Source organism: Nyctereutes procyonoides, unplaced genomic scaffold, assembly GCF_905146905.1.
Source record: "Nyctereutes procyonoides isolate TBG_1078 unplaced genomic scaffold, NYPRO_anot_genome, whole genome shotgun sequence".
Taxonomy (NCBI): Eukaryota; Metazoa; Chordata; class Mammalia; order Carnivora; family Canidae; genus Nyctereutes; species Nyctereutes procyonoides.
The window spans coordinates 29,459,760-29,485,058 of NW_026575020.1; the positions used below are offsets into that span (position 1 = coordinate 29,459,760).

The 25,299-nt window shown below is 52.9% G+C and overlaps 3 protein-coding genes across 7 annotated transcripts; 1 reads left to right on the forward strand and 2 right to left on the reverse strand.

Annotated features, from left to right (window-relative positions):
- Positions 1-196: 196 nt before the first annotated feature.
- TAX1BP3 (Tax1 binding protein 3) lies at positions 197-5,150 on the reverse strand. The gene is made up of 4 exons (XM_055318093.1): positions 4,964-5,150; positions 1,940-2,059; positions 1,480-1,557; positions 197-1,177 (listed from the first exon to the last, which is right to left on the reverse strand). The coding sequence occupies exons 1-4, from the start codon at positions 5,000-5,002 to the stop codon at positions 1,040-1,042; spliced, it is 375 nt and encodes a 124-aa protein (XP_055174068.1). The 5' UTR covers positions 5,003-5,150; the 3' UTR covers positions 197-1,039.
- Positions 5,151-5,182: 32 nt separating this feature from the next.
- On the forward strand, positions 5,183-6,711 carry EMC6 (ER membrane protein complex subunit 6). Its single transcript, XM_055318105.1, has 2 exons — positions 5,183-5,336; positions 5,500-6,711. Exon 2 carries the CDS (start codon positions 5,538-5,540, stop codon positions 5,868-5,870), a length of 333 nt encoding a protein of 110 aa, XP_055174080.1. The 5' UTR covers positions 5,183-5,336; positions 5,500-5,537; the 3' UTR covers positions 5,871-6,711.
- Positions 6,712-8,444: 1,733 nt separating this feature from the next.
- On the reverse strand, positions 8,445-24,325 carry P2RX5 (purinergic receptor P2X 5). Of its 5 annotated transcripts, none has more exons than XM_055318032.1 (13): positions 24,047-24,325; positions 18,389-18,539; positions 17,665-17,736; positions 17,321-17,396; positions 17,138-17,234; positions 16,785-16,865; positions 16,308-16,446; positions 15,637-15,773; positions 15,097-15,190; positions 14,922-14,987; positions 12,604-12,686; positions 11,613-11,735; positions 8,445-10,806 (listed from the first exon to the last, which is right to left on the reverse strand). In XM_055318032.1, exons 1-13 carry the CDS (start codon positions 24,181-24,183, stop codon positions 10,737-10,739), a joined length of 1,326 nt encoding a protein of 441 aa, XP_055174007.1. In that variant the 5' UTR covers positions 24,184-24,325; the 3' UTR covers positions 8,445-10,736. The 5 variants fall into 5 exon arrangements, with proteins under 5 accessions (XP_055174007.1, XP_055173999.1, XP_055174015.1 ...); XM_055318024.1 differs by having other exon boundaries at positions 11,586-11,735; XM_055318040.1 differs by having other exon boundaries at positions 11,586-11,735; positions 24,100-24,186.
- Positions 24,326-25,299: the final 974 nt, after the last annotated feature.

Genomic DNA, 25,299 nt, shown 5'->3' on the forward strand with positions numbered 1-25,299 from the left:
CCCTGCCCCACTTCCAGGGAGGTGCTCCCAGATGTTCCCACAGATGTGGCCCTGGACAAACAGCAACAGGCAGGCCTGGCAGCAGCTGGGCCTCATCTCAGAAGTGGTTGGGGGCCAGGCTAGTCAGCCCTGCAACCAAAGCTCTAGCCACCATCCACCCCCAGACATCCCTAGCCCCATGCCTCAGCAAAACCCCTTGTGAATTCCAACACTGTTTATTTGGACCCAAGATGTCAGGTATGGGGTAATTTCACACTGCCCCATTTCCATAGGAACCAAAGTAACACATGTTGTTCCCAGATACAAGTTAGTAAGCTAAATTCAAAAGTAAAATTGGCATCTCCAAATAGGTAAAAATGCTTTTGTATCAAAGTTGTGATTTAAAAAATATAAAGTTAAACCCATAGGCATAGAAGGAAATGGCAATCCTGAGAACTGCCCTGAAATGTCAGCCTTGAGCTTCATCTAAATCTTGTACACAGGTGAACCCTGGGGAGGCTAGTGCCCCTCAGGGAAGTGGGGGTGTGAGGGGGTGAACCATAAGCCTGTCTGGCTTCCATTCAGGCAGTGTGTCAAGCCCCTCCTGGGGAAGGAAGGGAAAAGCAGGGTACAGTCGCTGCAGAGTTGAGACACAGAGGCATGGCCAAGCCCTGCAGCCAGGCCTCTGTAGGAAAGCCTGGCCCCACCTGGCATTCTCCAGCTTTGTGGGGGACCTCCTGCCCATTTGGGCACTGCTAAGGCCATGCAGCAGGGTCTGGGGGCCAAGCCTATGGTCACTGCAGATTGACTACAATTCAACTCCAGGCCCTTATTTTAAATTCTCAGTGTCTGAGGATGAGAGCTGGTCCCAGAGCTTCAGGCCAGTGGGAGGTGGGGAAGGAAGGCTGGGTCAGGCCCCAGGGACAGGCCTCTGGGACCAGCTCTGGCCCTTTGGAGCTGGGGCCCAGCATGCAGCAGAAGCCAGGATGAGGGGCAGACAGAGCATGGAAGTGGTGTCACTGTAGGCAGGCAGGCACGAGGCAGGGACCACAGCGGGCTGCTAGGACAGCATGGACTGCTGCACTGCCTTCTGCAGCGACTGCCGGGTCACTAGCAGGCGCACCACCTCCTCCGAGCGCTTGGTGAGCCGCTTCCGGGCTTGGTCGTGTGTGACCATGGTCATGTCCCAGCCATTCACCTGGCCCAAGGAGAAAATACAGCCTGCCTCAGTTCTCTGTCCTCTGGGATCTGGAAGCAGGATAGGCTTTGGGGTCCTGGGTCACCCAGGCAGGCTGATGTCTCTGTGCTGGGGGATGCCAAGCACCACAGTTGAGGCATACAGAGGAGAGAGCCAGCTCCCTCTGGCAGCAACACCAGCATGCGCTCCCAACAGTTTCAGTGAGTCTCCCCGGTGCCCCAGGAGGCAAGGGCAGCCCCCAACCCGAGTGCTTCAGACCCTCTGGCCCAAGCCTTGATCTCCTCCTTTGGGACACATGTTACCTGCATAATCTTGTCTCCAATCTGCAGCCCAGCAATTTCAGCAGGGCCTCCTTCAGATACTCGTGTGACATAAATGCCCTGGAAAGAGACAGCCCAAGTCAAGCCCCAGTGTCACTGGGCTAGCCCCTAATCCAGAGAGCAAAGCCCAGCCATCCAACTGACTGCACCAAGTCTGCCCCTAACATAGGCTGTGCCAAGACAGTCGAGGGGAAAGCAGCGCTGCCCCACCGTGCTCTGGTCCCTGCTGCTCGCCTCTTCCTGTTCCTCCTGGGCTCTGAGTGAGCCTTCCTAGGGCTGGGAGGTCTGCTCCCCACCCCCATCCCTACTTATCATTTCTTAAAAGTTCTTAGGATTTTTGAAAGACAAAGAGGTCTACTCCTTCCAAGAAGGCCATGGAAGTACCCACCATCTCAGACCTTTGTCCCCAGTGGAGAGGTCCCAGGACCCTGGTCCCCCTCACCTTGTCTGTTTTATCTTCTGAGAAGGGATTCTGGGAGGGATCCTGGTCAATTCCACCTCCAATGCTGAAGCCCAGTATTAAGTTCTCACCTTGACGCAGCTTGTGAATTTCAACTCTTTGCTAGCAAAGGAAAAAACAAGTTGGGAGCAGATGGGTATGTGGACAATGAATCTGCTCTGTGTCCAGCAGCAGCCTCAGGCTGCTGTGCCAGCTCAGACCCATGCCAATGGGGGTGGAGCCCAGAGTCCTCTGTAGGATTCCACCCGGTTACCAGCCACCAGCCTGGGAGACTGGGGGCCAGGGGTGAGGGGGGTAGCTTGTGACTCAGAACTCAGCCACAACCACCTACGCAATATTCTGTTCTAGCCTCTGTCCCCTTCCTGTTAATCTCAGGCACCAGCCTTAGTCAACAGGTACTCTAAGCCCCTCCTGATCCAAGAGTCAAGATGCTGTGACTGCTCTACATGGGGGGCCTGTGACCCAGGGGAGGGACCACACAGAGCAGAAGGGGTCAGGGCTTGAAAAAGAAACGCCAGTGCCTTGCTGAGGCAACTCATTGCTGAGCCAGCCTTGTTGAGGGCAAGACTATAGAGATGCTCCGGAAAAGCAGAGAAGTTCAAACTTGCACATGAAGGAGAGGAAGGGCTTGTCCTGGCCAAGGGACAGAAGCACAGGCTTGAAGGTGCTATACAGGTCTACGAGATGAGTGTACAGCACTGGAACTGAGAGGTGAGGTGAGACTGGGGCCAGATCAGAAAGGCTGTGGAGTGCAGGCCCTAGAGGCTGGCCCTGAGGGAGGGGGTTTCTCTGTAAGCCCCAGACCCTGTTGTGTGGTGTAGGAGGCAGAGGAGGGTTCTAAAGCTCTCCCACCATAGTCCCCAAACTGCCAGGGCCCTTTCAAAGTTCTCAGCAAGTTCTCAGCAGGCACCCTCCAATCACCAGAGTGTAGGGGCTAGCTAGACCAGATCACCCCACCCCAAAAGTTGAGTTTTAAAAGGAAGAAAGAAAAGAGTGCCTTGATCTGGACCTGAAGAGCTTCACAGAAGAGGGATCATTTGCACCAGACCTTGAAAGGAGTGACAGTTTTAGACACCTGATTTTGATTCTGGGCCCACTAGAGTTCTCAGGGGTTCAGGAATAAGGTTGGTCCTGGTCAGATTTGATACTAGAATGACCACCTGGGCAGTCAGGAGGAGGAGAATGGATGTCTTCTAGAGGTGGGATGTGGAGGCCAGGGGACATGACTACTTGGAAACTAGATCAACAGACTTGAGGACTGCTCGTGGTAGAGAGCAGTGAAAGGAAGCACCCAGCCAAGTGGCCTGGCTGAACACAAACATCTCTCAGCTGGGGACACTGAAGGGGAAGCATTTTGGAGTGCCATGAGCTACCCAGGCAAGTGTCCAGACAGAAGACAGACGAACCCATGGAGCCACAGCTCAGAGAAGAAGCCAAAATGGTTTTAACATTCTCAAAATATTAATTACGTGGGATAAGGCAGTGACTAGGAAGGAAACCTCCCCTAGCCCATTCTCAATCCAAAACACAAGCAGGATGTGCTTGCTCCGGCAGCACTTAACACAAAACACAAGCGGGAGAGGCCAGACACGTTCCTAGTCTTAACAAGAATTGGGACAGCATGGTCTTAGAGTTTTGAGGACCTGCCAGGACAGAAGAGAGGGGAAGCAAGAAGTATGACCCCTGAAGCCCACCAGACATAGGTCCTCAAGTCCAAAAGTGTGAACTCCTGCAGGCCTGCTCCACCTCCTCCCACACACACCTTTGCCCACCCGAGATTAGAAGAGAGTACAGGCCCTTGGGCTGGAAGACAAGGGCGGGTCCCTGACTTACTGGGTGAGATGAGGCAGTTTACTGCCTCTTTCTTGCGCCTCCCCTACACACTCCTTTTCTTCCACCTAAGAAGCAAACCTGGCCGCTTCTCTCTGAGGCAGCTAGGAATCTAGAAAAGCAAGGTGCAGTTGGGGTGAAGTGTAGGGCAGCAATCTGTAGGTCCAGAAATGTTTCTTACTAGCCCCGGCCAGAGCTGGTTCTCTAAACTCAAGTTCACATGCCACCTTAATGGGTGCCGGCGCCTGACTCAGGAGTTCCCCTGCAAACCCATCTGAGATAAGGCAGCCCGTCCCACGGCCCTAGGACTGGGACTTGGACCTGACCCAATTCCTGCCAGACAGGCCTTTCTTCTCAGAGATCTGGGTTCTTCCTGGGGACTTTCTTTAGGGCTGGGCATCAACAGACTTCTCCTGGGACTGTTTCCCCATCTCCGCCTCCCGAGTTTGCCTTCAGACCCCATCCAGCTTTGGCGCTGACGTCCCCGGCTCTCTTCTCCCCGTCGTTGACTGCCATAGCATTTAGCACCCAAGACCAGCCGGTGGAGGGGAGCCAGGGGCCGAGGCTGGCCCAGCGCCGGGCGGGGAACCTGGACTCTGTCCCAAGGGTGAGAAGCCAGGGAACGTCTGCAGCAGGAGCCAGCCAGCTGCGTGGCCCTCACTGTGGAGCAGCGGGGCTGGGTCCGAGCGCGCCAGGCCGGCGGACAGTCGGGCCTGCCCCTCCGCCCCGGCCACCTCCACCCCCAACTGTCCCTCGGGGGGGCGGCGGCGGCGGCGGCGGCGGCGTCTCCCGCAGCGGAGGAAGCACTTCCTCGTTCCAGGGGCAGCGACTCCCGGCTGTCCCCGCCCCGCCCCGCCCCGCCCCGCGGCTGCCCGCAGGGAGCTCAGCCGGGAAGGGGCGCTCTCCCCGCACCCCGCGGCTGAGGACCTTCTCCGCCGGCTGGACGGAGCCCAACGCAGCGGCGGCAGGGCGCGGGGCTGGCCTCGGGTCCAGGTGCCCGGCAGGCGCTCTGGGGTCCCGCCATCCCTGGCGCCCGCCGGGGAAGACCGCGGTCCCGCGGGGCAGAGCCAGGGCCCGGGCCCGGCCGCCGCTTGGCAGCCGCCCGGGCTCAGCGCTTCGCCGGCCCGCGTGGGGCGTCAGTTTGCCGATCTGCACAACAGGAGCGAGCGCACTCACCACCACGGCGGTGACCGGCTGGCCCGGGATGTAGGACATCTCGACCCGCAACCGGAGACCAGGCGCAGCTCAGGGAAGCCCGCAGCCAGAGTCCCAGCGGCCGCGCCCTGCCGGGTTAACAAAGGCACCCCGGCTCGGCCCGCCCCTCAGGAGTCGTTGACAAGCCCGGCCAGTGAGCGGCCGGAAGTCCCCGTGCGTGCGTGGGGGGGCGGGGGGCGCCCGCGGCGTGCGCGTCGGGGGCGGGAGCGCGGTTTCGGCGCGTGCGCAGCGAGGGCCCTCCCGGCACCCTCCAGCGCAAGATGGCGCCGGGCGGCTCTGTGCCGCTGGCGGTCTGAAGGAACGCCGCGTGTCTGTGTCCGCCGCCGTGTTGCAGGTAACTGGGCGAGCCGGGGCGGGCCGAACCGAGCCCTCAGCCTCCTCTGCGTCCTTGGAAGGCCCGAGATCCAGGAGTGGTGTGAGGCGTTGGGAGTCGGGGGGGGGGGGGCGGCGTGCTCGCAAGTCGCCAGAGGCCATTTGTCCCCGGGTTTTCTCCGCAGCTCCGCGGGAAAGTAGAGGCTGAGCCCCGGCGAGTGCGATGGCCGCTGTGGTGGCCAAGCGGGAAGGGCCGCCGTTCATCAGCGAGGCAGCTGTGCGGGGCAACGCCGCCGTCCTGGATTACTGCCGCACCTCGGTGTCCGCGCTGTCGGGGGCCACGGCCGGCATCCTCGGCCTCACCGGCCTTTACGGCTTCATCTTCTACCTGCTCGCCTCCGTCCTGCTCTCCCTGCTCCTGATCCTCAAGGCGGGAAGGCGGTGGAACAAGTACTTCAAGTCACGCAGACCTCTCTTCACCGGCGGCCTCGTCGGCGGCCTCTTCACCTACGTCCTGTTCTGGACGTTCCTCTACGGCATGGTGCACGTCTACTGAACCAGACTGGGAGGACTGCCGTCAGAGATTAACACCGTGTAGACTTAGTTTTTAAATTGTTGCATTCGCTGCTTGTTCTGTAACCTGATAATTTATATCTGAAGACGAAGAGCCTGTAGCATTCTTCAGATTAAATGAAGCGTGAGACACTTCGTGGAGTCTTTTCCTACCTTAACTCATAGCCCATGTCTGCCGTGGGTGCAGAATCGCCAGGTTTTGGCTCCTAGAGAGCTGGGTCTGGGTCTCAGCCTTCTGTAATTTCCTTGCATTTATACATAGGCCATCCAGAGAGACTACTAGGGCCTAAGTAAAGAGGGACTTACTGTTAGCAGCGTTTCCCACATGCCAAAACATGGTGCCTTGTACCCTTTACACCCGTTGTCTCATTTCATTCTAGCAATATCCTTGTGGGGTAGATAGAATTATTATCCCTCGTTGATGATTCTGAGGCTCAGGTTACACGGACCTCTGCCACAGAGAGAGAGGCACAGCTAGAAAGAGGCAGCCAAGTTCCAGATACAGGTCTTTTAATTGCTCTTGCTGCACTGGCTGAGTGTACCTTTTTTCAGATCCCAGACGTCCCTCTCTGTACCCACTGCTTTCAGGCATGAGTCGTGCCATTTCAGTTCCATTTCATCTAGCAACAGCTAGCTGTCATTTCCTTTTTAAACAACTTCAAGCTCTTTTCTAGAATATGTCTAATGGAGATTTATTAGACGACATTTAAGCTAAAGTTTGGGCTTGTTTAGAATGTAATGCTTTTGTCTATGTGCTAACCCATGATCCCTTCTTGTCAAGGGGGTATCTTAGAATAAAGTGCATACCTTTGAAAGATAACATATTGCATTAGAGTTATAGTAGTGAACGTGTTGCTCATGTTATTTATAGTCTAACTGGGAGGACCGGTATTCCCTAATTTCACAAATATTTAAATTTTGACAAGTGCTGTGAAGAGAGAACAGAGGAGCCCTAAACTGAGCCCAGGTTGGGGAGTAGGGATCAATAAAGTCTTTGAGGGGCGCCTGAGTGGCTCAGTCAGTTGAGCATCTGACTTGATTTCAGCTCAGGTGGTAATCTCAGGCTCTCAGGATGGAGCCCTGCCTCAGCCTAAGAGCTCAGCAGGGAGTCTGATTCTCTCCCTCTCTCTCTACCCCCCTCCTCAGTGTGTGCTTGCTTGCTCTCTCAAAATAAATAAATCTTCTTTAAAAAATTCTTTGAGATTACATTTGAGACCTCAGAGTTGAATAACAAGTATGAAGAAGAAGCTACATTCAAGAAAGCACAAGTGTTGGGCAGCCACAGTGGCGCAGCGGTTTAGCGCTGCCTGCAGCCCAGGGTGTGATCCTGGAGACCTGGGATCGAGTCCCACATCAGGCTCCCTGCATGGAGCCTGCTTCTTCCTCTGCCTGTGTCTCTGCCCCTCTCTTGCTCTGTCACTCATGAATAAATAAATAAAATCTTTAAAAAAAAAAAAAAAAGCACAAGTGTGAGGACCACTGGGCAGCAGGAAGGGGTTTGGCCTGTACCTGGAGAGTTAGAGAAGAGGCCAGGACCAGGACTTGGATCAGTCATGGAAGGCTACAATGGGGATGTTGGCCTTGATCCTAAGAGCAATTTGCAGAAGCCTTTGGAAGTTTTAGCCAGGAGTGATGGGATCACAATTGGATTTTTCTTAAAAGAATCCATTTCAGATCAGAAGATCTGAGAACTTGAATCCAAATCCCCTTTTACAGACAGTACATGGCCCATGGTCAATAGCAGATAGATCTGGGACCCAGGCATGCACACAAAGGGAAGAAGCAGGTGAGGCCACAGCTTTGCCTCCTTCACTCACCCAGTGACCTCTGAACCCTCTCAGACCACCACTGAAGAGGTTCACAGGTATGGTTTGCACACTATGCCCTTCTCAACCTCCCTGTCCTGAGGGCTTTCCCTAAGTGAAATGGGAAGGTTTGTGATGTGGAATAAAGAGCAGTCCTACTGGATCGGGGGTTGGGGGTGCAGAATAAGTGAGCTGATTTACTTAAACATTATCTTTTATCACTAGACAGTAAGATTGAAATACTATTATAAAAAACATTGCAGAGAATGTCTTGATATCATTTTGAGGGAACTTAATAAACTCCTAAAGCAGAAGGTAACTTGATTCCAAATGCTTTCCAGAGTTTTATCAGATTACCCTCATTGAGTGGAAATGTACCAGTTAGTTCTATTATGTCTTCCCAGTCTTTAATATTTGCTCATTTAAAGAGTTTCCTTACTTCCATTTGAATTTCTTTGTAATACAATAGGGAACATAATTTATTGTTCACTGATGGTTTCTGTGTCTGCCTCTTTTGTTCTCACTTTCTCCTTACATTTTTCTCTGAGACAGAGTGACTGAAAAGATAGGAAGGGGGAGAAAAAATCTAGTTTTCAAGGGATGCCTGGGTGGCTCAGCTGTTGAGCATCTGCCTTCAGCTCGGCATGATCCCGGAGTCCCAGAGTCCCCGAATCGAGTCCCACCCTCTGCCGAGATGTCTCTGCCTCTCTGTGTCTCTCATGAATAAATAAGTAAAATCTTTAAAAAAAAAATAGTTTTCAAGTTAAAACCTTTTATTGTTTTATAGCCAAATAAAAATACATTTATAAGGCAGGTCCCAGACAGTGTTGCCATCTTTCCTCCTTTGAGTCTGTGCACTTCGGCTTAAGGGGAAACAAACAGCTGGGAGAAAGGTGTGCCTTTTGAAGAGTCCCTGGAGAAAATGCTCTTGAGGGGAGCTGCATCATCTGGGTGGAGGAGGGTGGGCTGCAATCAAGTGGAGCCCTTTTTCAGACATGCAAGATGCCATTCCAAGTGGGGTGATTTAGGGACTCTGCAGGACACTGTTGTCCTTAGCTGGGGTACTCAGACACCTGGAGGAAATCCTGTTCCCCCTTTACAGCACTGAGAAAGGAAGAACTGATGAGGCGTTGGGGCACAAAGGCAGCCGTGACTAGTTAGTCCCGGTGACCCCTACAACAGGGGTAGAGGGCACTTAGCTCTTTCGTGGCTGGTCCCCTTGATAGCACTCAGTTTACAAATCCCATTGGCCAGCATCATGGCACTCCCAAGGCATGGAATTAATCATTAGGAACATACCAGGTAGGTGGCATTAGGCCAGGGTCTGTGCAAACCAAACACTGGGTCTTTTTGGGCCAGAGGCAGCACGCAAGCCTTGGCTACTGAGCCATCAGACAATGGTGAGTGATGAGTTCTACGTCTCTCCCCTTGGGTTTACATAGGGACTCCTCAGATACTGGGAGAGGGAGAAGTGAACGACCCCCCCCCCCCCTCAGCCCAGTACCTAAGTGTACTCCACCGTGTCCCTTTCTGACAGGAGACTTGGTCTGGTGTTGCAGACATCAGGAAAAGAACTTTTCATTTCCTGAGTAAGGGCACAAGTAACGCGGTAGGTTGTCAGCAAAACAGGAGAGCCTCTTGGAATTGGTAACACAAGTTGCCTCTGAACGGGTGGGAAGGAAGCTTTTCACTGTCTATAATCTTTTAACATAAATTATCTAGTCAAAATATTTTAATTCAAATACATTGAGCTTGCCCCTTTCCTGGGGGTGGTGGTGGGGTGGAATCTTCTTGCTCTGTCTGACCTAGAAATTGGCAGCACCTACAAAAGCTGGCCTCTTCCTTCCTTGGAGCCAGGCTTTGCTTATCTCCTTAACCAGTGCTCTCAAACAACAATGTTCACAACAGTCACCTAGGAGTCTTGTTGAAACACAGGTTCTGATTTGGATGGGGCAGCGACTGCATTTCCAACAAGTTCCCAGGTGATGCCCATATCGCCAGTCCACAGGCCACACGTGAAGTAGTGAGGCTCTGCAGCCACTAGGGGGGGAAGCAGCACCATTCTGCAGGGTGGGGTGGGATAGAGTAAGGGGGGGTAGGAAAGTCTGGGTGAGGGGCCAGGCCCCCTGACAGTTTGGGCCTCCCTGTTGACAACTGCTTCCACCAGCCAAGTGAGCATCACCTATTATATCTCATTAGCCCTTCAGACCCAGGCTTTGCGGAGAGAGGGAGGGAAGCCAGGTAGGGACACCCAGCCGCATGGAACGGCAAGAGACAAATGACACAGGCAGATCATCTCCCATTTGGGTGAGACACTATGCTCAAAGCTTCCTGAGGCTGGGTGGGTGGGTGGACTGGAGTAGAGGCCTCTGTGCCTCCCCTTCCCCACCTTAGCTGGAAGTTCTCAGGGGCTGCCTCTCTCAAGGGCCAGCTGCCTCCTTGCACATCCAGTCCTTTCCTGGTTGCCTCCTTGGCCACCTTTAAATTTCATCCCTGAGGGCAAAGCCAAATATCCCCCTTGGATGTTGGCTAAAGTCTTTCTCTGAGGAGCCGCCATTCTCAACAGGAATTTGTGAAGTCTCAGCTAGAGGTTGTAGGAAGGCCAGAGGAGCTGGGCCTGGCTGTGAGGTCTATTGGCTCTGGAGGGAATTCCATGTGTGCTCCCGTCCCTGAGGGCCAGGTCAGCATCTCATTTAAGCATCTCTTGGATAGGGCACAGCCCACAGCAAATAATGTTTATTGTGTGATGAATCAACTAGGTTCTTAGAAAAATGAAAACACTCGAATACCACCCAGGCCTCTGGCCTTCCCCCACTTGCTTCTCCAAAGCCTTCTCTTCTAGATCTGAGCCACTCTGGCCCCTAGCAGGTTCCCCGCCACACATACAACACACACAACAAAAAGCTCGTAGCAGGATCCTGAGGTGCAGAAGAGATGGCTGTGCCTGGAAGCACCTGTCCATGCAAACACAATTTTTACTTCAGAGCCACAAGCTGTTCTGCCCCAACATCTTCACCAAATCTGCTGTCAACCAGCAGCTCTGGCTATGCCTCCGCTGTCCGCAGGTTCTGTAGCTGCTCCATATGCACTTTTCCATTGCCCAGGTGGCTAGACCTGTGTGTGGGTAGGGGGCACACAGAGGACAGTTGGGAGCCCTGTGGACATGGATGGCCTAAAGGCAGAGCCCCCCACCCCCCTGCCCCACAGCCACCTCGCTGGCAGCACCGCAGATAGAGCATTCGCAGAGAGGGGCAGTCTGGGGGTCCCTGGCCACGGCCCAGACATGTGTTGGGGGGTCTCTGAAGCCACACCAGCAATGAGCAGCAGGCACTGTGGTGGTCCCCTGAGGGCACCTGGAGCCTCCCACAGCAACAGGCAAGGAAAGCATCTAATAAGGAGTAGGGGCATGGGGGACTTGGTAAGGGAGGAAAACCTGATGGAGAAGAATTGGATTCTAGATTCTATGTTCAAATCCCGCTCAGCCATTTATTAGCTGTGACTCGAGCAAGCTACTTAACTTTTCTCGCCTCAGTTTCCTCATTAGTAGAATGGGACTATTAGTGTCCACTTCATTAAGCAACTGAAATGAGCTGATGCAGACAAAGAGAAGTGGCTGGCAGAGTAAGCCTGAGTCAACGGTGGCACTGTTATTGTCTTAATGCTGGGACAGCACAGCAAGTGGACTTTGTGGTGACTTAGGGGCTTGGAGGAAATAACGAGCATCTTGGAGGGGCTAAAGCACCCCCTCCCCACAAAGTCCAGCATGGATGGGCTCTCCTACATCCTGGCCGTCCTGCCATGTTGCCAGGTCACCCTGGAGCGGGCAGCAGGGGAGAGGGCCTGGCTGTCTCTGCAAGGCTCAGTCTCGGGTCCTCCGACCGGCAGCCCCTCACCTGGTGGGCTCCAGATGCTGTTGGTACCTGCAGCTGTTCCCCTTCTGGCTACTGCCTCTGGGCTGCGCCTCTGGATGCTCCGCTTCCTCTGCCTCTGGGATCCCACCCTGCTGCGAGGACTCTGCAAGCCCCGGGAGGACCTGTAGGATTCTGGCCAGGACAGGACCTAGTTAACCCTGGCCTGCAGAGCCCAGCCCACCTTCTCCAAGCTGGTGAGGGTGGGCCCTGTAGAACCCCCTCGCCCTGGGGGGGGCACCCCTCTTCCTCCTGCAGCTGCCAGGGAGGGGTGGAGGTACAATGAGGGCTCCATCAGGGTCAGGGCCGAGGGCTCAGCCTGACCCAGGGCAGCTTCAATCCGGAGAATGGGGAACAATGTGCTGTGGTGGAGTGGAGGGAGTACCAAGGTGCCCACGTGGAGCCCAGCTCCTCCAGAATGGCTGGGCCACAGCCCTCTTCCCTTTCCAATCTGCCCACAGACATCAGCATTTCCACTTAGACTGTGTTCCACCGCTGTTAGCAGACACACACACACACCACCACCACCACCACCACCACCACCACCACACTCAGGGCTCAGAGAGGCCTAGAAATAGACCCCCACAGGAAAAAACAAGAAATCCATCTTTTTCCTCTTACTACTCCAGCTCCCCTCAACCCAGCCCACCAGGACTACCAAGTCCAAGAATCCTAAAATGTAAGTGCTAGAAGGCTCATAGAGAGAGAAACTGAGGCACAAGGAAGCCTGGGAGTTGTCTGAAGTCCCAGAGTGGACAGCACCTGATTCAGTTCTGGAGGCTGAGTCCCCTGCCTTTTTTTGCTGCCAGCTGCTGTAAGCCAGAATCCAGTTCTTTATAAAGCCCATTCTCAGAACATTCCACCTCTCTGGCCCTTCAAAGGAGCTCCCAGTGATTCAGCCCCACCTCCAACCGGGGTAGAGTTTTCAGGCCAGGGAAGGGGAGGGGATCAAGGTGGCCCCAGGAGGGTCCCTTCACCCTGCTGGGGACAAAGCATAACTGACCTCACTTCCTCGTACTTCTTGTCTCGGTAAAACTGGCTCTTCTTGATGAGGTAGATTAGTACCAGGTCACAGAAGAAAGCCCCCTATGGCAGAAGAGTTGGGGTTCCAACCAGAATCCTAGACTTCCAGAAACTGCCCTGCCACCTAACACACAGTACATCCCATCTGATCTTGTGCCAACCCCCAAGGGGCATCACCATCCCCAACGACGAGATGATGACACTGGGTTCAGAAAGAGGCACTTTTGTCAAAGGCCACAGAGCTGGTCCATGGTAGAGCCAGAGTTAGCCTGGGTCCATCCATTCTGTCAGGCCAAGCACCCCCTGCACCACTCTGGCCCCATGCAATCCTGTCTTCAACGAATGTCTCCTGAGCACTCACCATCTGCCAGGTACTGCACTGGGGTGCAGGAGAATTAAGACAATGAGACCCTGTGGGGACCATCCCTCTGGTGCAGGAGGCAAACATGTAAATTATGACAGTGACATATCCTATGATGAGGACAGGAGCAAGGAAGTAGACAGAAGACAGGACTCAGCCTGGGGAGGGATACCTGGGCTGAGTCTTGAGGGTTGAATAGGAGTTCATACAAAGCAAAAAAAAGGGGGCGGGGCAGGAAGGGCATTGCGGAGGAAGCAAAGGAAATTCCACAGGGCCTATGTTGCAAAAGTGAGTGACGCTTCTGGAGAGGTGTGATGGGGACCAGCCAGTAAACTTTCTTATAATGCCATTGAGGCCTTTGTCCTAATCCCTTAGGGAAGACACTGAAGAGCCTTGAACACAGGCAGGACGCAGAAATTTGGGTTGGTCCCTCCTGTAGTCACTGTGAGAGATGAGTTGGAGGGGATCTAAGGAACAAGGACGACAGGACGGTCAAGGAAAGATGGATGAGGACAGAGCTAACCCAGCTGGAACCCACCGACACCCATTCTGGGGAGCCTCAGACCAGAGCATGTAGTCCAAACACTCCACCAAGGGCCACTCCACCCAGTGGCCCGAGGACGGAAGAATTTCCTGCAGGGCTGACGACAAGGTGAGGGGGGTTGGGGGCCAAGGAACAGACTCACAGGTGAACTGGGCCTCTGACTCTGGGCACTCTGACCCCCCTGAGATGCTCAAAATGTTATTTATCATTTCCTTGTTCCACAGAGAACAGTCCTCCACCCAACCTAGCCTCTATACCACATTTCCTGTCACATGTATTTTCCAGGTAGATCTCCCGTGCTCTTGCATTCTGACTGACCCACGCCATGTGGCAGTAAACACTGAGAGTGGCCCAGCTCTAAGAAAGTCATGTAAGCAAATGTCCAAATCTCCCTAACAACAGTCCCCTGCGGTAAAGAGGAATCATCCGGGACTCACTTGCATCCACACCTCTCAGAACGGCCTTGTTGAATCCTGTTACTTGGTGATACTGTTACACAGTTCTCCTGGTCTCCATAAAAAGTCCATCCTAGGTCCTGCCCAAAGCCAGCACCGAGAGGGCAGAGAGGACGAGGTGGCCAGAAACCCCGGCAAGGAGCTTGCTGGTGTGGGCGTGAGCCACTCACCAACAGCTCCTGTCTTTAAAAAAAACTTCCAGAAGATCAAGACATGAGGCATGACAAGAAGCTCGGAGGAAACCTTTGCCTCCTTTTCAGCAACTACTTCCTCTCCTGTGAGCCCCGCTGGGCCCAGCTGACAGACAGACCTGAGGGAGGACTATAGCCTGGCGTCCCTACTGCTCATCTTCAAGCCCCGTGATTCTCAACTAGCAGTGACTTTGCTCCCCAGGGGACATTTGGCAATTTCTGGATTGCCATTTTTGGTTGTCACAACTGGGGAAGAAAGCACTGCTAGCGCCTGGTGAGTACAGGTATCTATTGTAATGCTGTTTAACATCCTACAGTGCACAGAGGGCCTCAACACACAAAAAAAGAATTATCTGGCCCAAAATGTCAACAGAGCCACTGCTGAGAAACCCTGGATCTAGCTGGATCCAGCTGGATCCCGCCTCCACTGGGACAGCAGTGGAAATGAAGCTTCCAAGTGCAGGGACCAACCCAGGATCCCAGAGAAGCCCAGCCCCACCCCACTCCTACCCCTTGCTCCAGAGCTGCAGGCAGATGCCTCTCTGGGGAAATTGGGGAAAGTCAGGTGGGGACTGCTACATGGGGAGTGCTGGCAGGTGTCAGAGGACGTGTCAGGTCCTTCTTTACCTGTATCCCCTGGCCTCACCTGTTCTCATTCCTCCTGAAGCATCAGGACAGCACCTTTCAAGCAGTTTCCCCCTCCCCTGCCAGCGCTCAGAGAGTAAAGGTGAGGAGGGGAGTACTCACAGCACCCATGAGCGCCACCCCAGAGCCAATGTTGATGATTGTGGGGATGATGCTGAACTTCCCTGCCTGTAGCACAAAGAAACAATGCAGGGTGAACAGGGATGGGTCCCAGGGACTCCAACATGACCCACCCTAGACCTGCCCAGCCTCAGAATGGGAGATACACTGCACATACCTTGCCATTTACCATCACATCAAAGCGGATCCCATAGGCTTTCATCAGCGTGCGGAACTCCACTCCAGCTCCATCTCGGTAATATCTGGCAAACCTAAGGGAGACCTTCCCTGTTTGGCAACACATATTTGGCTGCTTTGGATATTTATAAGCACCCCAGGACCCTATTCTTAGCAGCACTGGGAGAGGTTACAGACCCTCTTGCTAACATTATGGTAAAGATGCATCCAGATCTGTGAAAGCCTTACAGACATTCCCCTGGGAGGCAAGGGCTTTTCCATGATATGCTGGGCTGACTCAGGGCCACGGGAGCACTGAAGGAAGTGACCCAGCTAAGAAGCCAAGCCTCAGCTCCTGGTGAGCCCGCAGGGTGACAGAAACCTCTCCTCTCCTAGCTGCCACCCTTCACCTCTCCACAGCTCCTTGTCCCCATACCTCCCACTCTAATATCTACCCGAGTAAGGGCTGTCATGGTGCTGGCACTCAGAAAAAGACAAAACATGGACAGGGTAACAACACAGCGAGTCTGGTCCTGGTTACCTGAAGTTGTACCCAGAGGAGATTGAGTTTCCTGAAAATGTGTTGTCCAGACGGCTAAAAGAATAGTGAGGGTTGCATTCAGAAGGAGCTTTATCAAGATCACAATCCCATTCAATCTGAATTCCTATCACACCACCCTGATGAAGAAGAGATAATAATCAGTGCACAGGACTTTGTGGAGATGGAGAGAAGTCACAGAAAGAGCTGGACAAGATGGGGAAAGTACACAGGCCCATGGTCAGCCAGCCCCTGGAACATCCTTCCTGGAAGAAGGTGGGAGTTCCAGGGTCCTAGCCCTGCCTTTGGAGTGGCTGAGCAAACAGGCTGCTGAGAGCACCCAACCCCAGAATCCTCCTGCTTCATGCCTCCAGGAAGAAGGGAAGTACTTGAGTGAGCACCCACGCTGGGATGGGTGCCTTACACAAGAGCCAGAATGTGCCAGTGGGGCTCCTTCCAGCTCAATTTCAACAGATGCCCCAAGGATTCAGAACCAAACAGCAGGTGCTCAGTGTGGCTCTCACTGGGTGCCTGAATTCTGTAGGCTGTGCATCCCTGGGCCACCCCATCCTACAGGTCCCCCTAATTACCTCCCTCTTCCTTACAGAGCCCAGATCCAGAGCTCTCAGGCCCCCAGACCCCCAGGCCCAGCTCCCTGAGGGCACACCACCCACCTGCTGGGCTATCTCCTGGAAGTCACTCCCCGTCCAGCTGACCATGGACCCCAGGCGGAAGATAGGGCAGTAGGGGTTCTTGGGGCCAAACTGACAGGATTTGAGGAAAGCTTTGTCTTTGGTGTCCAGCACATTGGTCCTGGATGGGAGGCCATGAACAGTGAAATGAAGCTGAGACTGGTTGTTCTCAGGTGAGAGCCAGCCTGACCCAGGAGTTGCTGGGCCTTTATCTGGCTTAGGCTGAGTCCCTAACTTTAGCCCTTACTCAAGTCCTGACTACTGCCCCCACAGCACCCCCAGCAACGTACTGCACTCAGGACAGAACCACACTCCCACAGCAAGGGGAAGGGGTGCTCCAGCATCACCCAGTGGTTCATTCACACACAGGCGTCACACGCACGGACAGCCCATGCACACAGGCCCATGCACAATAACAGGAGGCAGGCCCTAGATCCCCAATAACCTAGTCCCACGTACTTGGAAAAGTTGAATTTGGGGAAACGAATGAAATTCTTTATGTAAACAGTGAAGTCTTCAGCCTTGCCCAGGAGTGGTTTCCTGAAAACCAAGCCAGGAGAGTCTGTCCAGGAGGCCTTACCCCTGCTCCCGCAGTACATTTCCCAGGCCTGTGGCAGGGCTGAGGCCTGCCTTCTCCCTGGGTCCCCTGGTTCTTTCCCAAGAACCATTAATTTGCTCATGTTGGGGTGGTCCTCAGGCCTTTGTGGAGTGTCCTCAGAAAGAGGATCTGAGTAGATATGTCTCCACCATCAGGCTGAGACCCACTCACTGCCCAGGTAGCTCTTCAGGGTCCCGAGGCCATAGCCACTCACACTGGCCTAGACTTTGTCTCCACTGGGCACCAAGCGAAGATCTCACAGGTGCCCCTTTGCATGTTCCCCACCCGCAGGCAGCGGCCAGTCTTCACTCCTGCAGGATAGGGACGGAGACAGTGCTAGAAGCCTCCCTGATCCATCCCCCACTTTGCTCCCAACCCTGGCTATTCCAGGCCTCACCGTTTCCAGCCACAACTGGCTCCCCAGGAGGGCAGTCACTGTCCGTATAGCACCAGGCATCCGGAATGCTTTCACTCTGCCAGAAAGAAAGGACACCTGGGTGGGGAAATCCCCCACAGGGGCCCCAGTTCAGAGCCAAGTTCCATCCCAGGAATTAGGACAGGAGCCCAAGAGGAGCCACACACCCTTTGAGAACCTGCTTCTGTCCCCAAACAATGCAGGTACATGCTCTGGGGCACTTGGAGGAGATAGAAACCCCCCTCTTCTGCGTCAGGAGAGGGGTAGACCCCAACCTCTGTTGGAGGCTCTCCCACCCCTCCCCTGCTTTCTGCACCAAATCAAACCTCAGCACAGGTCTCCTGCCGCTGGTTGGGGGTCACGATCAAGTTGGTGATTACGAAGAAGACATTCTCTCCCTGAGGAGCCAGAGAGGAGTTAAGGGACATCCTCCTGCCTCTTGGGGACCCTCTTTCCCAGTACTTCTTGGCAGGGGGTTGGGTCTCCGCATGGGTGTTGAGGACAATGGGGCCACAGAATCAATGGATCCCATTCAACTGCCCACTCACTCTTAAGTCTCTGAGTAGATATCCTTTGATAAGTCCCTTTCAGGCCCACTGTCCCAAACTGCCCCCTCCCCGAATTCCTATTTTGACCTCAGTCCCTGGGATCCAAGCCCAAGTCTGAGAGAAGAGAACAGGACTGGGTGGCCAATGCCTGGGCCCAGGCTAATGGTGAACAGGCCAGGGAGCCTTTCCCAAGGTCAGTGGCTAATACAAGGAAGTGGTTCTCTGCAGCAGGCCACCTGACTCAATGTGACCTGAACGTTCTGGGGGCCTCATTTGGTCTCTACAGCTTCAGGGCTTATTGGGAAGGGACTGGTCCCACAGGCACAGTAGAGGAGGGCAGGGGATGGATGTAGGGGGAAGGGTCTGGGCAGGGTCTCCATCTGCAAACCCTGGCAGCTGTCCTGGGCCAAGGGAATCCCTAGGTAACTGAGCAGCTCCCTAGGTGACCCACCCTGAGTCAGGCCGTGCTAGCCCAGGGCCCAGTGCTATGGGGGGCTCAGACCTGGGGTGGGATGACGTAGTCAGCAACATCCCAAAGCCGCTCCCCGAGCTCAGTCGTGTTGGTGAAGGTCACACCTTTGACTTTGGTGACAATGCTGCTCTGCAGGGAGGTGTCAGTGTCTTGGTAACCCTTCTTTACCAGGAACACCCAACTGCAAGGAAAGGGCCAACAGGTGGGCATCAGCCTCATTGCTGCCCTCAGGGAATCTTCCCCCGAGGTTTCACCTTTCCCACCAGCTCCTAGGCTGGGGTCACAACTCCACTGCTGCCTAAAACCTCGTCCTGCAAACAGCAGAGGTGACAAGCAATCCCAGAACCAGGAGACGACTGCTCTCAGGGGCTGAGGCCCTGAAGATAGCCAAGGCTGAGCCAAAACCTGCACACCCACGCCCTAGTGATGTGACCTCAGGAGAGCCAATGAACTCTGGGGAGTTAGTAACAGTGCCTCTCTTCCAGACGGGGAGGGGTTGAGGGTGAGGACAGTTAAAAGAGATGGTGCGTAACATGAAACTATTCATTAACAGAAGTTCTTTTTAAAAATATTTTATTTATTTGAGAGAGAGAGAGAGCATGAGCAGGGGGAGGGGCAGAGGGAGAAGCAGACTTCCCACCGCGCAGGGAGCCCGATGCAGGACTCAACCCCAGGACCCCAGGATTATGACCTGAATCGAAAGCAGGGGCTTAAATGACTGAGTCACCCAGAAGCCCCAACATGAAACTATTCATGAGGAAACCTCAGACAAATCCAAACTGAGGGGCACTCTACAAAACGAGAGTACAAATCCTATACTCTCTAATGCCCAAAACACACATAATAAAAGAAAAAATAGATAAGTGGAATTTCAACAAAATTAAAAACTTTTGTACATCAAAGGACACTATCAAGAAAGTGAAAAGATAATCCACAGAATGGGAAATAATATTTGCAAATCATATATACTGGTCAGGGTCTGGTACCCAGAATATATAAAGAACTCTTACATCCACAATAGCCAAACTGTGGAAGGAGCCTCAATGTCCTTCGACAGATGAATGGGTAAAGAAAATGTGGTCTCTATATACAATGGAATATTACTCAGCCATCAGAGAGGACGAATATCCACCATTTGCTTCAACGTGGATGGAACTGGAGGTTATGATGCTCTGTAAAGTAAGTCAGTTGGAGGAGGACAATCATCATGGTTTCACTCATACCAGGGAATATAAGAAATAGTGAAAGGGATTATAAGGGAAAGGAGAGAAAATGAGTGGGAAAAATCAGAGAGGGTGACAAAGCATGAGAGACTTCTAACTCTGGGAAACAAACAAAGGATTGTGGAAGGGGAGGTGGGCAGGAGGTTGGGATAACTGGGTAACTGAGGAGAGCACTTGACGGAATGAGCACTGGGTATTATACTATATGTTGGCAAATTGAATTTAAATTTAAAAAAGGGAAAAAAAAAAAAAAGAACTCTTACAGCTCAGCAATGAAAAAAATAACCTGATTGAAAAATGGGCCAAGGGCAGCCCCGTGGCCCAGCGGTTTAGTGCCACCTTCTTCCCCGGGGTATGATCCTGGAGATCTGGGATGGAGTCCCACGTTGGGCTCCCTGCATGGAGCCTGTTTCTCCCTCTGCCTGTGTCTCTGCCTCCCTCTCTCTCTCTCTGTCATGAATAAATAAAATCTTAAAAAAAAAAAAAAGAAAGAAAAATGGGCCAAGGATTTGAGTATACATTTCTCCAAAGATACACAGATAGCCAATAAGCCCATGAAAAGAATTTTGCTCAACATCATTGATTACTAAGGAAATGAAACTCAGAACCACAATGAGATACTATTTCACACCAAATAAGGTGACTATAATTTAAAAAAAAAAAAAGCAAAATAACAAGTGTTGGTGTGTTGATGAGGATGCAGAGAAATTGGACCTCGCTGATATGAATATACTGCAGCTGCTGTGGAAAACAGCTTGGTAGTTGACCCACCAACTTCATGCCAAAATATATACCCAAGAGAACTGAAAACATATATCCACACAAAAACCTGTACATGGCCGTCCTTGGCTACATTAACTGTGACAGCCAAAAAGTAGAAACAGTCCAATGTCTGTCAACAGATAAATGAATAAACAAAATGTGGGTACCATTCTGCCATAAAAGGAATGAAGTCCTGATTCAAGTTATGAGTAAACCTTGAAAACATTATAAATGAAGAAGCCAGACCCAAAAAAGACTACATGTTGTAGAATTTGATGTATATGAAATGTCCAGAAAAGGTAAATCTATACAGATGGAGTTGTACAATTTGATGTATATGAAATGTCCAGAAAAGGTAAATCTATAGAGATGGAAAGAACATTAGTATTGTCAGGGGCCGGGGGTCAGGCAGTATTCCGACTGCCAGCTAATAGACATGGGTTTCTTTTTGGGGTGATGGAAAGGTTCTGACATAAGATAGTGGCAATAGTTGTACAACACTGAGAATGAACTAAAAACCACTGAATTGTATAATTTTAAATAACTGAAATGGTGGGCAGCCCTGGTGGCGCAGCGGTTTAGTGCCGCCTGCTGCCCAGGGCGTGATCCTGGAGACCCAGGATCAAGTCCCATGTTAGGCTTTCTGCATGGAGCCTGCTTCTCCCTCTGCCTATGTCTCTGCCTTTCTCTCTGTGTCTCTATGAATAAATAAGTAAAATCTTAAAAAAAAAATAACTGAAATGGTGAATTACATACTAGGTGACTTTTACTTCAATTAAAAAGTTGTAATAAAATAAAAATCCTGTACTTTTCGAAAAAAGTCAATGTCATGAAATACAGAGTCTCAGGTACAATTCCAGATTAAAGGGGACTAAGAAGATAAGTCAAATGAATGCAAGGCAGGATTTCAGATTTTTTTTTTTTTGCTATTAAAGGCAATTTATGAGGTCCATAGGTTAGAAAATAATATTGTTTCAGGGTTAATTACCTAATTTCCATAACTGTACTTTGTTAAATAAGAGAATTTGTTGGTTTTAAGAAATATGCACTGAAGTATTTAATAGTAAAGGGGTATAATGTCTGCAACTTACACTTTCTTTATAGATTTATTTATTTATATACTTGAGAGAGGGAGCACTTGAGTGGGGACAAAAGCAGAGAGAGAAAGAAGCAGACTCCCCACTAAGCAGGAAGCCCAACACTGGGCCAGATCTCACACCCTGATGTCATTACCTGAGCCCACGCACAGCTGATGAGCCATCCAGGTGTCCCTGCAATTCACTCTTAAGCAGAAAAAACTACATGTATACACACACATCATGCGTATGTGGAGAAAAAAAGTGGAAAGGACAACTCAAATGTAGTGAAATGCTAACATCTGGGGAGTCTAGGTGAAGGATGTTTTAAAAAGTTTGTACTACCCCTGTAACTTTTCTGTAGGTCTAAAATGATGTCGAGGGGATCCCCGGGTGGCTCAGCGGTTTAGCGCCTGCCTTTGTTTGGCCCAGGGCATGATCCTGGATTGAGTCCCATGTCAGCTCACTGCATGGAGCCTGCTTATCCCTCTGCCTGTGTCTCTGCCTCTCTCTGTCTCTCTCTCTGTGCCTCTCATGAATAAATAAATAAAATATTTTAAAAAATAAATAATAAAAATAGACCTGCCCTACGACCCTGCAATTGCACTGTTGGGGATTTACCCCAAAGATACAGATGCAATGAAACGCCGGGACACCTGCACCCCGATGTTTATAACAGCAATGTCCACAATAGCCAAACTGTGGAAGGAGCCTCGGTGTCCATCGAAAGATGAATGGATAAAGAAGATGTTGTCTATGTGTACAGTGGAATATTACTCAGCCATTAGAAACGACAAATACCCACCATTTGCTTCAACATGGATGGAACTGGAGGGTATTATGCTGAGTGAAGTAAGTCAATCAGAGAGGACAAACAGTGTATGTTCTCATTCATTTGGGGAATATAAATAATAGTGAAAGGGAATATAAGGGAAGGGAGAAGAAATGTGTGGGAAATATCAGAAAGGGAGACAGAACATAAAGACTCCTAACTCTGGGAAACGAACTAGGGGTGGTGGAAGGGGAGGAGGGCGGGGGGTGGGGGTGAATGGGTGACGGGCACTGAGGGGGGCACTTGACGGGATGAGCACTGGGTGTTATTCTGTATGTTGGTAAATTGAACACCAATAAAAATAAATTTATTATGAAAAAAAGAAAAATAAATAAATAACAAAAAAATAAAAATAAAATGATGTCGAAATCTAAAAAAAAAAATTATTTTTTAATGATATGGCACATGTAAATTGCTTAGCACCGTGAGTACCCAGCCAGGGAAGAAAATAAATACAACCATCAGCCTATTGTGGACATTACTGTTAAGGTCAGAGCCTGCCCAGATTAATCCCTTGGGAAAGTGGGGAAAATGAAGGCCATGAGAGGGCAGGAGGCAGCCAGCCTGAGGTTATGCCGGGAGGAGATTGCCCTGTACCTCCCAGGGTGCCAGTGAGGGTTCTCTGTGTAGCAGGTGCCCACCAGGATGTGCCCAGGCTCTTCTGCTCTGGGGCAGACCTAGACTAGACTCTCCTGTCCTCAAGGGAACCTGAGAGGGCTGTGACAATGAGTGGGACACAAAGGGCACAGCCTGGACAGAAATATTCGGCAAATGCTCAAGGAACAACACACATTCATTTCACACCTACTTCCTAAGCAGTTAGGTGATGCCATGCCTGCCTTCAGGGTGTCCCCAACTTGGATGGGCGTCCGACATTAAGGGAACGATCCCTCTGGAACATATCAGAGGAGTTATTCAAGAACCTGGGTCTGAAGGACCAGTGGGCTCTAATCAAGCGGAGGAGCAGAGGCACGCCGGCTGAGAAGCAGCATGTACAAAGGCCCTCAGGTGGGAGGCATTGGCGTGCCTGGGGGACGCAGCTCTAGGGGCCCTTCGCTTCCTAGTGAAGTGGCCCTCCCATGAAGAGCTGTGCTGCTCCCCCAGTCAGGAAATAGGAAGGCCTCAACAGCATTCACTGAGGCAGTAAGAGAGGCACATGTGCCACCCACTCACGTGGTATCATTTCCTCCTAACACCTGTTTCTTCCTTCCTTGGAGGTTGGGGCTCTGAACAGTGCCTGGCTGAGCTGCCCTGTCCCCTGACGGTGGGAGGGGGTGAAGGGGAAGGGAAGCCCAGCTGGGTGAGGGTAGAGGGCCTCTGGGCAGGACTCCCTGTCGACACCAGAGAGGCCAGCCAGGGGTGGGGTGAGTCCACCAGAAGGCAGTGCTGGGACATGCCAGGCTGATGGGCTGCCCCAGCCAGGAGCTCAGCGCATGAGCTCCGTGATTATAAATAACCCACCGGGTGCCTGGGCCTGCACCAGGCCAGCAGGCCAGGGAGGCTCTCGCGGCAACAGCTGGAGCCTAGCCCCCTGCACCTCTCCCCCTCGGGTGGCCCTAACACCCAGAGCTCCGCCCGTGAGTCGGAAGCTGCCCCCATGAAGGACGCAGAAGTCTCCCAGGGGCTCATCACCTCCGGGGCGGGTGGGCAAACAGAGGGCTCCCTCTTTACCCGCCGCCCTCACGCCCAAGAGCCCCTTCCCCAGCACGGGGGCCGCACACCAGTCCCTGGGCCCTGGAGGGGCACAGCTGCGGCCAGAGCCTCCCCCACCCTTGAGAGCCCCCGGAGAACTCACACCACCAGGTAGGTCAGGATGGAGACCTGCAGCAGCCGGTAGAGCAGGCCCACCTTCTTGTTCTTGGCGATGACATACTTCTCGGTCTTGTAGTCGAACAGCGCCTGGGAGAGCCCTTTGCAGCCCGCCTGCCCCATGTCGCTGTCTCACCTGCGCCTGCGGCCCCTCGCCCTGCGGCTGCCGCATGGGAGCCGCTCTCGCCGCTGCCGGCCGTCTGCCCCGGGCTCCTGGGCACAGCGTCCGCCAAGGGCAGGAGCGCCGGGCGGGCGCGCGCGGCGCGCAGCGGGGAGCACGGGGGGCGCGCAGCGGACGGAGCGCGGGGGGCGGAGCGCGGGGGGGGGGGCGGGGGTGAGGGGGCCCGGCAGCGGCGGGTGGTGGCGCTGGGAGCGACCTTGCCGCCGCCTCGCCCTCTTCCTTCCCGCCGCTTCCTCCCGGCCTGCAGGCATCCCTAAGGCGTAGGCCGCGCATGAGCCACCACCCACCCCCACCCCCGCCAGAAATCAGATATCTGGCACTGGAGGAGCAGGGGCAAGGAGATGAGAGTAGGAAGGGCAGCTTTTCTACTCCCGGAGCAACTCTGGGGTGGGGGTGGGGGGTGAATTGATTGAATAAATGGGGAAACTGAGGCCAGGGGAGGCAGGACCTACAGCGCAGGAAGTGAAGAGGGAATAAGGAGCATTTGCGGGGCTTGATTTAGGGGGACCACGATTCTCACCGCGGGCTGGGAGAGAGTCTTGCCAGATTCATGGCTCCTGTAACCCCTGTGATGAAGTGTGTGTTCCCAGGGCACCCGCTGCTCGCCTAGAACCCAGCCTCCCTGGGAGCCAGTTGCCAAGCAGGCCCCAGCACCCACAGCATAAAGAACTCTGTACCACACCTAGGATAGACAGGTGGTCTGGGGGCGTGGAGATGCAGGCAACCACGACCCAGGATCACAAAATATGCCGGGAGAGAGTTCAAACCAACTGTCTGAAATGTTCCCAAAGCAAGAGAAGGGCCTAATCTAGGCTGCTCAAACTGTACCCCTCCTCACAACAGGTGAAATTAAATGAGAGGGAACAGGCACTGGGATGAAGGCGGGCATCTCTGAGATCAGTTTTAGAACTTGTGACAGCCACAGCGAGGCAGGCCCCTGTGTTTCTACATCCTGCCATCTGACCAGAAGCAGTCCTGATCCTCTCTCTACCCTGCCTCTGAGAAGTTCCCTTCCCTGAACCATAGGCTCCAGGGGTTGGAAGGGTCCCAAAAGTTCA

Excerpts from the sequence above, each read along its gene's own strand:
- TAX1BP3 (XM_055318093.1), bottom strand. The coding sequence starts at position 5,002 with ATGTCCTACATCCCGGGCCAGCCGGTCACCGCCGTGGTG. Across the intron at positions 2,060-4,963 it reads AGCCGGTCACCGCCGTGGTG|CAAAGAGTTGAAATTCACAA; the intron begins GTGAGTGCGCTC and ends TTCCTTTGCTAG. Across the intron at positions 1,178-1,479 it reads TTGGAGACAAGATTATGCAG|GTGAATGGCTGGGACATGAC; the intron begins GTAACATGTGTC and ends TCCTTGGGCCAG.
- EMC6 (XM_055318105.1), top strand. The coding sequence starts at position 5,538 with ATGGCCGCTGTGGTGGCCAAGCGGGAAGGGCCGCCGTTCATCAGCGAG.
- P2RX5 (XM_055318024.1), bottom strand. The coding sequence starts at position 24,183 with ATGGGGCAGGCGGGCTGCAAAGGGCTCTCCCAGGCGCTGTTCGACTAC. Across the intron at positions 15,191-15,636 it reads TCCTCTGGGTACAACTTCAG|GTTTGCCAGATATTACCGAG; the intron begins GTAACCAGGACC and ends GGTCTCCCTTAG. Across the intron at positions 12,687-14,921 it reads GGGTGGCGCTCATGGGTGCT|GGGGCTTTCTTCTGTGACCT; the intron begins GTGAGTACTCCC and ends CTTCTGCCATAG.